The sequence below is a fragment of the Aegilops tauschii genome, chromosome 5 (assembly GCF_002575655.3).
Source record: "Aegilops tauschii subsp. strangulata cultivar AL8/78 chromosome 5, Aet v6.0, whole genome shotgun sequence".
Lineage (NCBI taxonomy): Eukaryota > Viridiplantae > Streptophyta > Magnoliopsida > Poales > Poaceae > Aegilops > Aegilops tauschii.
The window spans coordinates 31963487-31977751 of NC_053039.3; the positions used below are offsets into that span (position 1 = coordinate 31963487).

The 14265-nt window shown below is 45.9% G+C and overlaps 1 protein-coding gene across 1 annotated transcript; it reads left to right on the top strand.

The window, feature by feature from the left end:
- The first annotated feature begins 227 nt into the window (after nt 1-227).
- LOC109780396 (F-box/LRR-repeat protein At2g43260-like) lies at nt 228-1457 on the top strand. Its single transcript, XM_020338983.1, has one exon. It carries the CDS (start codon nt 228-230, stop codon nt 1455-1457), a length of 1230 nt encoding a protein of 409 aa, XP_020194572.1.
- Nucleotides 1458-14265: the final 12808 nt, after the last annotated feature.

Consider the following 14265-nt stretch of genomic DNA (forward strand, 5'->3'; position numbering starts at 1 on the left):
AAAAAAAACTTCGTCGGCGTTCCGGGCGCCGGCGATTGGCGCTGGCTGCTCACATCTCTGCCACAGGTGAAAATTCCATCGGTGAATACTGTTTTTACTGTCTTTTGTGAATCTTGCTGCTGTCGATTTGATTGCCAGACCGTACAGGAATCGAAAATTTGTCTACGACTCGAATTTACAAGTCTGATTCTCCATATTTTGTACTAGTAGCTCGAATGATTTTTGCTATGGCGGTCAGGAGAGATGCAGACGTCCCAGTATCATCCAGGCCACGGAAAATGATGACGATAATTGCCAGATCCTTGGCCCCTTACCTTCCAGATGCCTTGATCTTCAGCATCCTCTCACGGCTCCCTTCCAAGTCAGCCATCCGATGCAAGTCCGTGTGCAAGGCCTGGCATGCCATGATATCAGATTGCCATTTTGTCAACCATCACCTGGAGCTTTCCAAGGCAGCATGTCAATCAATGCTTGTACTACCTCTTTCGTACTGCAGAGCTGCAGCACACGAAGGGCTGGTGTCCTTCTGGATGGATTTTTACACTTCTGGTGCTGGTAATGTAGCAGCAGAGCTGATATACAGCGAGCACATCCCTCAAGGCATCGGTCGATGCGCTCAGCCCGTGCATTGTGACGGCCTGATTCTTGTTCCCACACTAAGGCAGGAATATATCATTTGCAATCCTGCGACCAGGGAGTTTGTGACCTTGCCAAAGGGCAGTCATAACCACAATGAGAAGCATCATAGGATTGGATTTGGTTTCGACCCAAGCAGTGATCGCTACAAAGTGGCAAGATTCTTCTATCAACCAAAAAAAGATGGGACATCCGAAACGATTTGCAGGTTTGAGGTGCTCACGCTGGGCACGCACGAATGGAGACAAACTGTGGATCCACCATACCCACTTATGGGGGTAACTCCGGCTCATGTGCGAGGCGCCATTTACTGGATGGTTAATTTGCCATGTGTTGGAGAGCATCCAAATGTGTTCATCCGCTTCGATTTATCTAACGAGGAGTTCACTCTCACTCCATGTCCTCCGTGTGAGCGCACAGAGCCTACATATTTCATCGAATTGGAGGGTCAGTTATGTTGTGCTTGCTTCACCAAAAAACGTTTTATAGAAACTCGTGATATTGTGGAGATTTGGATCTGCAATCAAACTGAGCCTCCAACATGGACGCGACGATGCACCATTCCGATATCCAAGGACTGGATTGTGCCCTACCCTACTGGTGGTTTCAAGCTTCCGAAAGTTATGTTTTGGGAGAAAGATTTGCTTCTTGTCTGTGATTATAAGGCGTACAGGTTCTGTGTACAAACTGGACAGATCAAAGAGGTTGCTGGAGCTCTTAAGAACCGGCAGTACTACGATCCGCGGAACAACAGCTACACTATGTTTTTGGGGAAGGACGTGGATTTCTATATTGCTAACTATGCCGAGAGTTTAGTTTGAGTAAGAGGATATGCATAAACATTTTCTTTGTTATTGACAATATGCAGCAGTGGAATTGGCATTTCACTTTGCCATACATAGAGATAGAGAAGAGAGAGCCTGCTCACGGAATAGAACTGGTTTCATCAACTTGATGCTTGTCTCATAAAAGTTGAAGGCACAGCTGTAAATGAGGATTTTTTTTTCAGGCTGACACGACTTGGCATAATTATGTTACCTGAGTGATCGATGCAAGAAATTGAGAAAATTGCTTGTTTCGTTCAGCCGGAGCTTAAGACTTTAGGGTGTGTTTGGATGGGCTGCGGATTCTGAAACATCTTCTGTGAGCTGTTGTTTGATTGAGAAAACTGTGAAACAGTTGATTTTGTAGGACTTGTAAGTAATGCCCCAAAATGTAATGCCCATAGACTAGAAAGACTTTTATATGCTAATCGATCTTAAAGCAGCAATTTCTTTTATGACTACCATTTTAATGATCATTTTGGGAAAACATGACAATATAGACAATTCATTTAAACAACTACAAGAGTAATTTTTAATGTTGCTCGACAATATATATCTTTATTACTGCCTCAGTTGTAGTCATCGCATTCAGCACAGCATGTAATACCATCATTGCTAATGGGACCAAATAACCAACTAATCAATGGGATCTGTTTTATATAAATGATGAGAATTAGCCATATTAGATAGCCATAAATAACATGCAAATATGTTTTTCTACTAGTGTAAGAACGCAAAAGATGTTACTTATATGCCATGATCAATTTTATTCTCGAAGTTGTATTAAACAGTCAACATTGATGACAGTTTGTGATTTTTTCAATAAAAATAAAGAACACTGCCAATGAAAAGATGGATGAGGCGGTAAATGAATGAGTAGATACTCAGTAGAAATATAAGTACGATTTTGATAAGGGTATTAAAATAGTAGTTCTTTGAAGTATAGACCAAAACTGATTCTATCGAGCTAATTAATGTATTTCCTTGGAATTCAATTTTGTATAACTTTTTACCTATATTTTGATAGATGAAAAGGCCAAAATATAGATGAATATATGTGGATAAGAATTAGGGTTGAAGGACAAACTATTGATAAAAAATACTAAGCATGACAATATGTAGTAAATCTACAGGCATAAATGTGCGAGCCACCGCACCGGTAACACTACTAGGGAAAAGCCTAGCAGTAGCGCGGGTTTTAGGTATAGCAGTAGCGCGGGAACCCACGCTACTGATACGGCGCTACAGCTAACCTGTAGCAGCAGCACGTGTTGGCCCGCGCTACTGCTATACAAGCGTAGCAGCAGCGAGCTGTAGGACAATGCGCTCCTGCTAATAGCTCTAGCGCTCTGTATTAAGTCGCGTTACTGCTAACGGCACACTGCTGCTAACTTTACTCCCCTCGCTACTGCTAATTTTATTAGTTTCTGATTTATTTTTCTGCATATTTGTTTTGTATTTGAACAGGCTTTATACAAGAATATTTAGCACATACAAATGTCATCATCATACACATACAAATGGCTGCGAGACCACAAATGTAATCATAGCATATACATACAAATAGTCTCATCAAATCATGTCATCATCATAATCATCATCCAACACAAAGTGGTCTCTCGTCATCATCTCAAAAATAGCGATACAAGTCTTGAATACTTGCAACTACATCGTCATCCATCTAAACAATGATATACGCGAGAAGAGCTATCACTATGAGTTAGAGCAGAACTATGCAGTACATGAGGCGGCGGTTACGAGTCCTCTCTCGCGCTAGCGTGAACCTCAAGTAACTAGTTTCTGCTTCTTGTCTGCTTTTGAAGCCTTTATGGCTGGCGCCCGAGAACCCATCCACTTGCGCATGACACTCAGGCCACTCGTCGTACACTCCCAGAACCTTCCCTTTGTACACGACATAGTACTGCTTCTTCGCCATCAAGAATCTAGGTACCTGTTAGAGATGCATCTTCATCAAGAGAATGTACGATCATATGCAACAAAATATACTAGAGCAACACGAAAAAGAAAGGGTTAGCAACTAGATGCAACATATAGTACGCAAACTAATTAACTAGAGGTACGCAGGTCATCGTACCCAAACTAACAAAGTAGCGTTACGCAAGTTCGGCAGGGACCGTGGACATCACAAAGTTTTGTCGCTACAGAAAGTATACAAGTTCAACCGACAGATATCATCCTCATCGGCATCGTAAATCACTAGAAGTTCCATCCTTCCATATCATCAAGGATGGACCCTAGCTTGTTGAACGGCGTGAGGTCATGGCGTTGCATGCCTATGCGAGTTCGGACATCAGCTCGCGATATAGGGCCGTGGTGAAACATCCCCTTCTCATCGATGACTTCTTTCATGATGATCGTCGCAATGTCCCTTTGGATGTGAAAGAAGTCATCTCTAAGTTTATAATACGATTCTCCATGAGATTCTACCCACTTGCAGATATGATCATTGTTTCTGCTTGTCATGCGAAGCTTTTGGTGATCCGTGCTGAACTCAATCATGAGATGGAGGAGGTAGAATCCATCTTTCTTGCTTGGTTGTGGGACATGGATGTAGCAGAAGTCAGTTTTATGTGAGAAACCCAACTTCTTATTCCTTTTTTTGCTGATCTACAGGTGGCCACCCCTAATGCTGAAGCCTTGGAGAGCATCATCTAGAATATTCATTATGTGGGTGTAGTCCTTCTTCGCGTAGTTTCTAGTAGGGTCGAAATACACGGCGTGGGAGACTCGCGGGTAAAGAACGATAAGGACGGCGCGCCCATTGCTGCGGGAAAATGACACCTCAAATTATTCTCATATGAGCGAGAAGGAATGATTGAAATGTACGAAAGGGTTGTCCGGAACTGACTTACTTTGGATGATAAGGCAGGAGGACAATTTCCTGGTCCTTATTATGTACCATGAAGTTTTGGAGGTACTCCCTAGCAGTTTCACGCTCAAAGTCGCCGAGACTCAAGGACTTGTGCATATAGTATGGATCCGCCACACAGATTTGCGAGACTTCTTCTCTCTTCACGACGGAGCTCATATCACTACTGTAGGATGCTGCTAACGCGACACTACGATCAGAGACCCTTTGGTAGGAACTGTGTGCGATGCAATAATCGCAAACGGTGGTGTAAAAACCGTCAAAAAAGGCGCAAAACGTTTGCGATGACGGATGCATCAAACACGGTTCAGATTTTAGTTGCGTGTGCGATTCAGGGCATACTTTTCAGTTCACTCGGATGAATTGTTTGCGATGTACAACATATGGTTCACTCGGATGAACTATTTGTGATTAGGCAACACAAAAGAAACGGTCAGCCAGATCAAGGTGTGTGCGATGTACAACATACAGTTCACTCGGATGAACTGTTTGTGATTAGGCAACACAAAAGAAACGGTCAGCCAGATCAAGGTGTGTGCGATGTATGACATGCGGTTCACCCGGATGAACTGTTTGTGTTGAGACAAGAGAACAGAAACGGTTCAATATAACAAATACCATAAATATTGCAAGGTTCAAATTCAAAGATTACAATGCCCAAATTCAAACATTGCGAACCGCGTCATTTCTGAAAAGGGATCAGCCGCTGACAAGTCACGTATGGGTTTGACACAATGATTTCCAATTGCTTTGCCATATGCTCTTCCAATACGAAGTTTGGCATTTTTGGAGGCACTTCCATTCCACAGTACCAGCCGGCTTTGATAATCATACCATTTATCTTTCCTAATTAAATGCGTGTTCAACCTCAATACCTTCAGCACCTTTGCTCTGGCAAAGAAAGAACCTGGCGAGTGTAATCTCCGGTGGGGTCCCTCGGTAGGAGTTCAAAGTAATATTTGAGAGATGCAGATCCAGGCATTTGATGTGATTGTCGTTATAAACATCTTCCACCGGGCCTAATATGCACTGCAAAAGAAGAGAACGTGTTAGTGCCTACATGCAGTTTTGAACACTGCTACACGCCCATTTGGTTTGCAGGATTTGTTAAATGCGCCAACGTGCCATCTTCGATCTGGCATGATTAACATGGGCATTAATTTGATTACAATCTAGAAATATGTAGCCTTCTTCACAAGAGGTTGGATTGGATGAAAAATTCCCTAAGAAAACTAGTACAGATGAATCCAAAGGAGAAATGCTTATGGACGATTGTAACCATATGAATGAAGCAACCAATATGGGGTGGGGGTGTATGTCCTAAAATCCTCCAAAATTCCTTCAGAAATAGTAGTACATTGTCATTGTAAACTTCGGAAAAGGAGCAAAAATTGAACTCCCTTATGGTTGACATTTAACAGGAAAGGAACATCACCTCGATATACAACTTCTTCAGGCACGGAAAGCATCTCAGGCAACTGAAAACTTGGTCCAGGTTGGGGACTACAGATTCTAGTGCCAAGACCTTCACTGTGCCCAGAGTCTGGGTGAAGCTTCGCTGGATGACAGACGAACACACATCTTCAAAACTAGAAATAACGTTGATATCAAGAAGGAGAGGTATATAAGGCGACTGTTGTACCTGAAAGTTGTAGTATTTGACAAATGAGTAGCCCACCACTTTCAATTTCGGCGCAGAAATGACATTGATTCTTGTTGGACCTTGTTGATCAACTACAAGTAATATCTCAAGTGAAGGTGTGTCCTGGATGACCATATTGTGGTCCACCTTTTGTGATCTCTCGTTGCAGCACCAGCAACACACATAAATAGTCCGGAGAGTCCTGGAGGTGATGTGCAAGGTACTCGACCAATTCATCGCCTGAAGACGAAGGAACTCGAGTGCAGTACAGCCGCGGAGCAGGCGCTCCATGTCATCCTTTGGGATGCGGACTGCGACGAGCTCGAGGTGCTTCAGTCTTGGTAGAAAAAGAGTGGGTGCGTCATTAAGGGGGGGGAATGGCAGTTCATGAACTTGGCGAGGCGCAGCGTGGGCACGAAGTGGAGCACGGACGTTGGCAACAAGCTAATATGCCCATCATTATAACTTAGCTTCTCGAGCTGATCTATGGCGCGGGATCGGAACCACTTGTCAAGCTTGGCTCGCTACTTGCCATTGGAACGGAACATGCCCGCGATAAGGCCTTTGATTGGGCCATCGTGACTGCCGAGGATCTGGGAGAATGCATCCAAGCTTTGACGATAGCCATGGCAGAGCTTGTGGGCGTCGAGGAGGTCGACAAGGGTGCGGAGCCATAGGGTGCGCCACCGCCGGGAAAGGGCGGCTGTCCTCGCCCGATATTTGATTGGGAGGAGGGATATGATGACTATCAACATATCATCGGGGAGGTTGTTGCTGAAGTCTAGGCCTGCTGGAGTCGCTTGCGGTTCTTTCTCGACCCGCCTCCGCTTGTCGGCGGGGACGGAAACCTCTTTCTCCATATACACGCCGTGCTCCAGTGCTTCAGCAGCCCCGGCCTTGCCACTCCCTCCGATGGGGCGCTTCGGCGTTATCCTCGTACACTGACGGCTTTGAGGACTCAAAGCGGCGTCGAGGATGCGGGCGAAGAGAGAGGAATTGTGTGTGTGTGTGGCGAGGATGGGGGGGTGCGGCCGTGTCAGGACCCCGATCCTAAGTCACACCAATCTAGCATGTAACACATCATATCACTTTGCGGCCTCACGCACGGTATTCCCATGGGTGCCACCTTACCTGGCCCGGGACCGTTTGCGCCTTTTGGCTCACGTATATGATAGTGTCGCTAGCATCCATATGACAGAGAATCCGGGCCGACATGACTAGTCGTGAATCCAAAGTGGCACTAACTTACAGGGACAGACATACATGACCCAGCAACGAACGTGTCGGTCATCAATGTATGAACCCAAGTCGTAGCAAGCTACAAGGACTTAAAGGAACAACGCGTGACATTTCCCCGAAGGGACAGGCACAGGAACAAAGAAGGACACATACCGGCCAGCCTAAGTGTTCCGGAGCAGTAGCAAGCTACCATGGCTCAGTGGAAGCACTAGGAGACATTTCCCGGTAAGAGAGGCTACCAAGGATAAACAACTAGGTTGTCAGATCCCGCACATACCAAGCATTTCAATAACATACACACAATATGTTCGATATGTGCAAATACAACATGGCATCACAACAAAACTCTACAACTCAAAGTATTTATTCATTAGGCTCCGAGGAGCCACATATTACAAACATGGGTCTGATGACCCGGCATTCAAGTCATACAAGCAACAAGCACATGCAGAAGCTTAACTTGTGTGAGTACAGACAACTACAAATGAAAAAGGCTGAGAAGCCTGACTATCTACAAGACCCTGCCGAGGGAACAGGATCGTAGCTGAGGTAACAAGCTAAACGTCGAAGTCCACGCGGAACTACTAGTGAGACTGAAGTCTCTCTGCAAAAACATAAATTAAGAAAACGTGAGTACAAATAAACCCAACAAGACTTACATCAGAACTATCTACATATGCATCAGTGTCAATAAAGGGGGTGGTGGAGTTTAACTGCAGCAAGCCAGCTTTGACTCGGTGGCTATCCTAAACTACGATTGCAAGTAACTCTTTTGGGGTGGCGCACACGAGTCCAGATATTCACCAATCAATACACCACTATGGATCCGCTCCCGTCTCCCTACAAGAAGGCCATCCATTGCACTCACGCTTATCTTGCGCATTTTAGAGTATCCATTTTCACTTGTCTATGAACTGTATAGGCAACCCAGAGGTCCTTACCGCGGACGCGGCTATTGGAATAGATGATGTGGACCCTGCAGGGGTGTACTTCTTCACACACGCTCTCACCACTTATCGCCGTTTACACGACATGTACTCAGCAACCTTCAAGCGAAAGCCCAGCAAGGGTGTCGGCCACGACCTAACTAACCACACAAGTCCCTAGTCCAGGTTTATCGCCTATTCAAGTTCCATCCGCAGGGAGTCCGGCCGAGGTTTCCACATACGGCCCTGAATGATTTGTGGAGGGTTCCCGAGGCACCAAACGGGCGCCCCGGTACACCACTCCACGTGCCTACTGCATCAGAGCCCACCCCTCGGGTCAGCACTGCGCACGGCCTTCAGCATACTACAAACACCAGAAACTACTTGCAACTCCCGGACAGAGGACAGGGGCGGTTAATAAGTCGAGAGGGTCCATTGGTTTCGGGCCCAACGCGTGGCAGTAGTTGTTCATGGATCACAAACACAGTACTCAGTTCCTGAGGACGGTTTCAATGAGACAACTCACCATGTACTGCTACATGGCCTCTCACCGCTACCTTTACCAAATCGTGTTCACACACTTAGCTCACACATAGTAGGACATGTTCATCACCATTCCAATTCATCCCCGATGAATCAGACCTGACTCAACTCTAAGCAGTCGCAGGCATGACAAACAAGCATGAATGAGTAGGCACATCAGGGCTCAAACAACTCCTACTCATGCTAGTGGGTTTCATCTATTTACTATGGCAATGATAGATCATGCAGAGGAAAAGGGGTTCAACTACCGCAGCATGTAATAGATGAATCATTGTTGTCCTAATGCAATAAAAGAGAGCAGGAGCAAGAGAGTGGGATTTTATCCGAATGAACAAGGGGGTTTCACTTGCCTCGCACTTCTGAAGATAGTAATAGCTCTTCATCGGTGTCACCGAACTCATCGTCGGAACCACGTCTACTCAGAGGGGACAAGCACTGACAAACAAAGAAGAAACACAATCAATGCAATGCAACAATATGATGCATGATAATGACATGCAATATGCTGTTGATTGAGCTAATGCAACTAGCAATGATTTAAATGAAGTTGGTTTGAACCCAAGGTTCAAATTCAAACTCCATATGTGAGAATTCAAATGCCATTTATGTGATTTGTCCTAAACAGTGAACAAAGTTGTTCCAACATGCATGGAAATGGTACAGATGGATAGATTGGATTTTTCTGATAATTTTTCATATATAAATCTTTTCATTTGGAGTTACAGATTATTTTCTATGATTTTCTGAAGTTTATAACATTTTCTAGAATTTCCTGGTCATTTAAAATAAACTAAATCCAGAAAATGCTTTATTGCATCAGCATTACGTCAGAGTGACGTCAGCGGGTCAACTGGGCGGCCAGGGTCAAACCTGAGCAGTGGGTCCCACTGGTCGGTGACTCAGGGTTAAAAAGTCAGTTTTAGCACTAACTAAAATTAGTGGGGCGCTGGGCCCACATGTCAGCGGCTGTGGGGGTTAGTTAACACCTAATCTAACCAGCCACGTCAGCTAAACGGTGATTAGCTGCCGGTGCTAAGCAGGACGCGGCGGCGCTCCTCGTCCGGCCATCTCCGGCGATGAGAGCTCGCGCAGCTGGGCTCTACGGAAGCAGCATGTCGAGGCGCGTCGGGTGGTGCAAGTGGCGGATCACCGGGCTGCTGAAATCAACACCGGCGACCACAAGTGCGGCGGCCGGAGCTCGGGCCTCGGCGAAAACATGCTAGGCTGCACGACAGGACGTGGGGGTGGTCGCGTTCGTCTCCTGGGGACGTGTTGAGCGCGTTGGCGGGCTCATATGTGATCGGCAGCGTCTGTGGCCGCGGCCGCGTCATGGATGGCAGCAAGAAGCTCACGGGCACGGCGGGGAATGATTCTACAGCGAACTATAGGCCATGGGGATAGGAGGATGCGGCGAATGAGCTCACTTGGAGGTCTAAGAGAAGATCAATGGGCTCGGGGACGGCTTGGTGACGACGGAACGACGGTGGCGATCTCGGTCGGCCGAGCTCGAAGAAGAGGGCGATGCAGGCGCTGTGGTGCGTCCCCGGTTGCGTGGAGCGTCGAGGAGGAAGACGGAGTCGAGGCGGTTCTCTCTAACACGTTGGGTGGACTAGGGAGGGCTAGTGGCCACGGTGGCAGCGGACGGCGACGACGGAGGTGCTCGGGCGCGTTCGGGAGAGGGGGCTAGAGGAGGGGCCGAGGACGAGCGACGGGCGAGAGGGGCCGGGGTGGCGCGTGGCGGCTCCTGGAGCCTCTCCTGCGTTGGCAGAAGCAGGAGGTGGCCTCGCAGGTGGACGCGCGCGGCGAGCACGCGCCCCTCATCCTCCTGGCGGGAGGTTGGGGATGAATGGCTGCTGCTGGTGGGCTGGGCCGCCAGGTGGCTGGACTGCCAGGTGGGCTGCATAGGAGGTAAGCCCAGGTAGGTTTCCTTTCTCTCTCTCTTTTCTTTTTGTTTCATTTTTTCTATTTATTTGCTCTATTTTGATTTAGTGAAAAATACTAAATCATTTCATAAGATCCTGGAAATATTTGTGGCCACTTTTAGAATTATTTCCAACATCCCTCAAATGCTTTCAAGATTATTTGGAAGTTTAAAATACTTTATAGAATTTAAATGTCCAAATTCAAATACTTATGATTTAATTCAAAAATCCAAAGTGTCCTAGAGAAGTGTGCACCATTTTTGGCAGAGGTTCTAGACCAATTCAAAAATGATGAACATTTATGAAGGGCATTTTGGGTTCATTGAAAAGATTTAATTTTGACCCTAGTTGAATTTCATTTGCTGCTAGGGTTTAACAGTCCCCATTTCAAATTCATTTGAATTTTAAACATGATGAAATGATGATCACCCAAAGACAACCAGGAGCTGAGCTAGGGCTGTGACAGGCCGCTCGGCGGCGCCATTAATATAGAACAGTGGGAGCGAGGCGGGCGGCGGTCCAAGGCTGTCTCGCTTCCCGGTGAGAATGACTGCTTAATCTCTAGTATGAATGAAATCTATGCTTAATTACTGAATTTTAGTTGCAAAAAATAGAGAGTGATATTGATTTTTAGCTGCATATTTTGACAAATCGCAGTGTCTCTTGGCTTAGTGCCAAAGTCCAGCTTTAATTTGCAATACCATAATCTGAACCGTTTGCGTTGAAGAGATGCACAGATCCTGCGTTGAACAGCTTGTACGCTTCTCGGTGAGCCTGCGCACCGGACTGCGCTCACACGCCTCCCGTTCATTTAAGCAGCTGTCCACACGGCACCTCCTATAGCCATTAAAACCAAGACACGTGGCATCACGTGAATGGTTAACCGAACGCACACGGTTTGAATTATACAAACGTTTCAGATATTAAAGTGGCAGCTATTTTTTTCAAAATGCCTTTGTTGGATGTCATTATTCGAGTGCGCCTTCTCTCAAAATGGACACGAAAAATACCACAACATGTCGGGTGCCCTTCCATTATAGCATGCCAAGTTTCATGAATTTCAGACGACTTTTAGATTTATTAGAATTTAAAAACAAAGTATCTCAACGTTTTGCCGGTAATCAACGGTGCCCTGGTGTTTGAAATTCATTCCCATTTCTTGCATGCACCCAAGGACACAGTTGATTTTTCAACCAATTTATAAGCACTTGAGCATGTGCATGTAGTTCAAATTTGAATTGTGCACATAAATGCATTGAAAACTCAGATAATGCATAAAAATGTCCAAACGAACCCCGAAAAATCACAAAAATTCACACAACACTCCTATTGTTCTATGTTGACATGAGAAAAAAAATTGAAAGCAATAAGAAGCAATGGATATCGTTTCGTCCCCAAAGGTGGGGCGTTTCCTACCGAAAACCATCATGCTTGTTGTGAGAAGCTCCGGTGTGTGAGAAGCATATACCCAAACCTACCCCAAATGGGACAAATTTTTTACCACGGCATGTTGATGCCGCTCCATGATAGCATGCCAAGTTTCATGAATTTCAGACGAGTTTTGGATTTACTAGAATTTAAAAACCAAGCATCTCAATGTTTTGCCGGCAATCAACGGTGCCCTGGTGTTTGAAATTCATTCCCATTTCTTGCATGGGACCTATGCATGCACCCAAGGACACAGATTTGATTTTTCAACCAATTTATATGAACTGGAGCATGTGCATGTAGTTCAAATTTGAATTATGCACATAAAATGCATTGAAAACTCACTTAATGCATAAAAATGTCCAAACGAACCCCGAAAAATCACAAAAAATTCACACACAGTCCTGTTGTTCTATGTTGACACGAGAAAAATATTTGAAAGCAATAAGAGGCAATGGATATCATTTCGTCCCCAAAGGTTGGACGTTTCCTACCGAAAACCATCATGCTTGTTGTGAGAAGCTCCGGTTTGTGAGAAGCATATACCCAAACCTGCCCCAAATGGGACAATTTTTTACCACGGCATGTTGATGCCGCTCCATGATAGCATGCCAAGTTTCATGAATTTCAGACGAGTTTTGGATTTACTAGAATTTAAAAACCAAGCATCTCAATGTTTTGCCGGCAATCAACGGTGCCCTCGTGTTTGAAATTCATTCCCATTTCTTGCATGGGACCTAAGCATGCACCCAAGGACACAGATTTGATTTTTCAACCAATTTATATGCACTGGAGCATGTGCATGAAGTTCAAATTTGAATTGTGCACATAAATGCATTGAAAACTCACTTAATGCATAAAAATGTCCAAATGAACCCTGAAGAATTCCAATTCTTTTATGATCACTGCAGATAAAAGGTCTAGCAATTCAAACACCATCCATGGCCGCTGTGACCCCATTATGTAATTCAAATCAAGACGAAAAATCAAGCAGATCCCAGACAGTTTATTATAACCAACCATGTGAGATGCAGCACAAAATATCTTCAGGCCGTGTCTGAATAAGGGACCGTGTCTGATCACACTTTGCGCGCCAGTTTTCTGGCTGAAGCGATTCCAAATTTTCGGCTTCCGCGGAAATATCTACCTCCCCTCCCCCTTACCAAAAGCCACATTTCCCCCTTTTTGCCTTCCTTTCCAAGTTGAAACCTTCACTCCTTGCTTGCAGCGCCGCCGCCTCCTCGGCGGCGACCCTCCTTCACGCTGCTTGGCCTCGCCTATCGAGGCAGGTAATCCACACCCGACCCCCATCCTCCTCCTTCCACATCCCACATGCCCCGACCGCCGACGCGAGCGCGACACCTTCCACCAAAATCACCGACACCTCCACCAAATAAGCGCCGGCCTAAGCCATGGTGCACGCAGTATTGCCAGGACCTCAAGGAGCATTTGGTAGCGGAGAAGCAAATCGCGGTCGCACGCGCCGATGAGGTCGCGATGGCTGCCATTCGTGTGGACCCCCAGATCTTGGAGGAGCACCTCGCCGCCGAGGCCACCGTTGACGCCTCGCACGCCGACGCCGCGACGCGGTTGGCTGCTTTAAACGACAGTTCGTGGCGTTTTCTCGAGGCCACCATCGGTGCCTTCGACGAAGACTACGAGGTGTTTTATCAGCGTGCACGTGCTTACCTCATCTCAAGAGCCAGCAGGTTGGTGCCCGGAGCGGCTCAGGCAACTCACCACTACAACGAGGGCACCCACGATGCGGAGGCCTCGCCCTCTTCCATGTGCATGGAGCCAATCGCCATCGATATGTCCGACAATGAGGAGTAGCTTGTCTTATTAGCTCACTATAAGGACCCATGTTCAGTTTGCTAGCTATTGCCTTTCCTTAACAAATTCTAGTGAATTGTGCTATCTACTTTTACCATGCAATCTTCTGCTATAGTGTATATGTTCTATATGTCGTGCAATGTGGTGTTCAATTAACTGCTTGGTTCAGTTCTGCAAATGTGATGTTCAATTCTTCAGGGTGCAATATTTCCAAGTTGTTAAGCATGCTTGGTTTGGTTAACTGTCTGGTCTTCTATTAGGAGTATGTTATATTGTTCAATTGGTGTTTAGTTAACTGCTTGGTTCATTTGTTGTGGCTTGGTTCACTTGTTGTGGTGTTTAGTTAACTGCTTGGTTCAATTCTGCAATGCGATGTTCAATT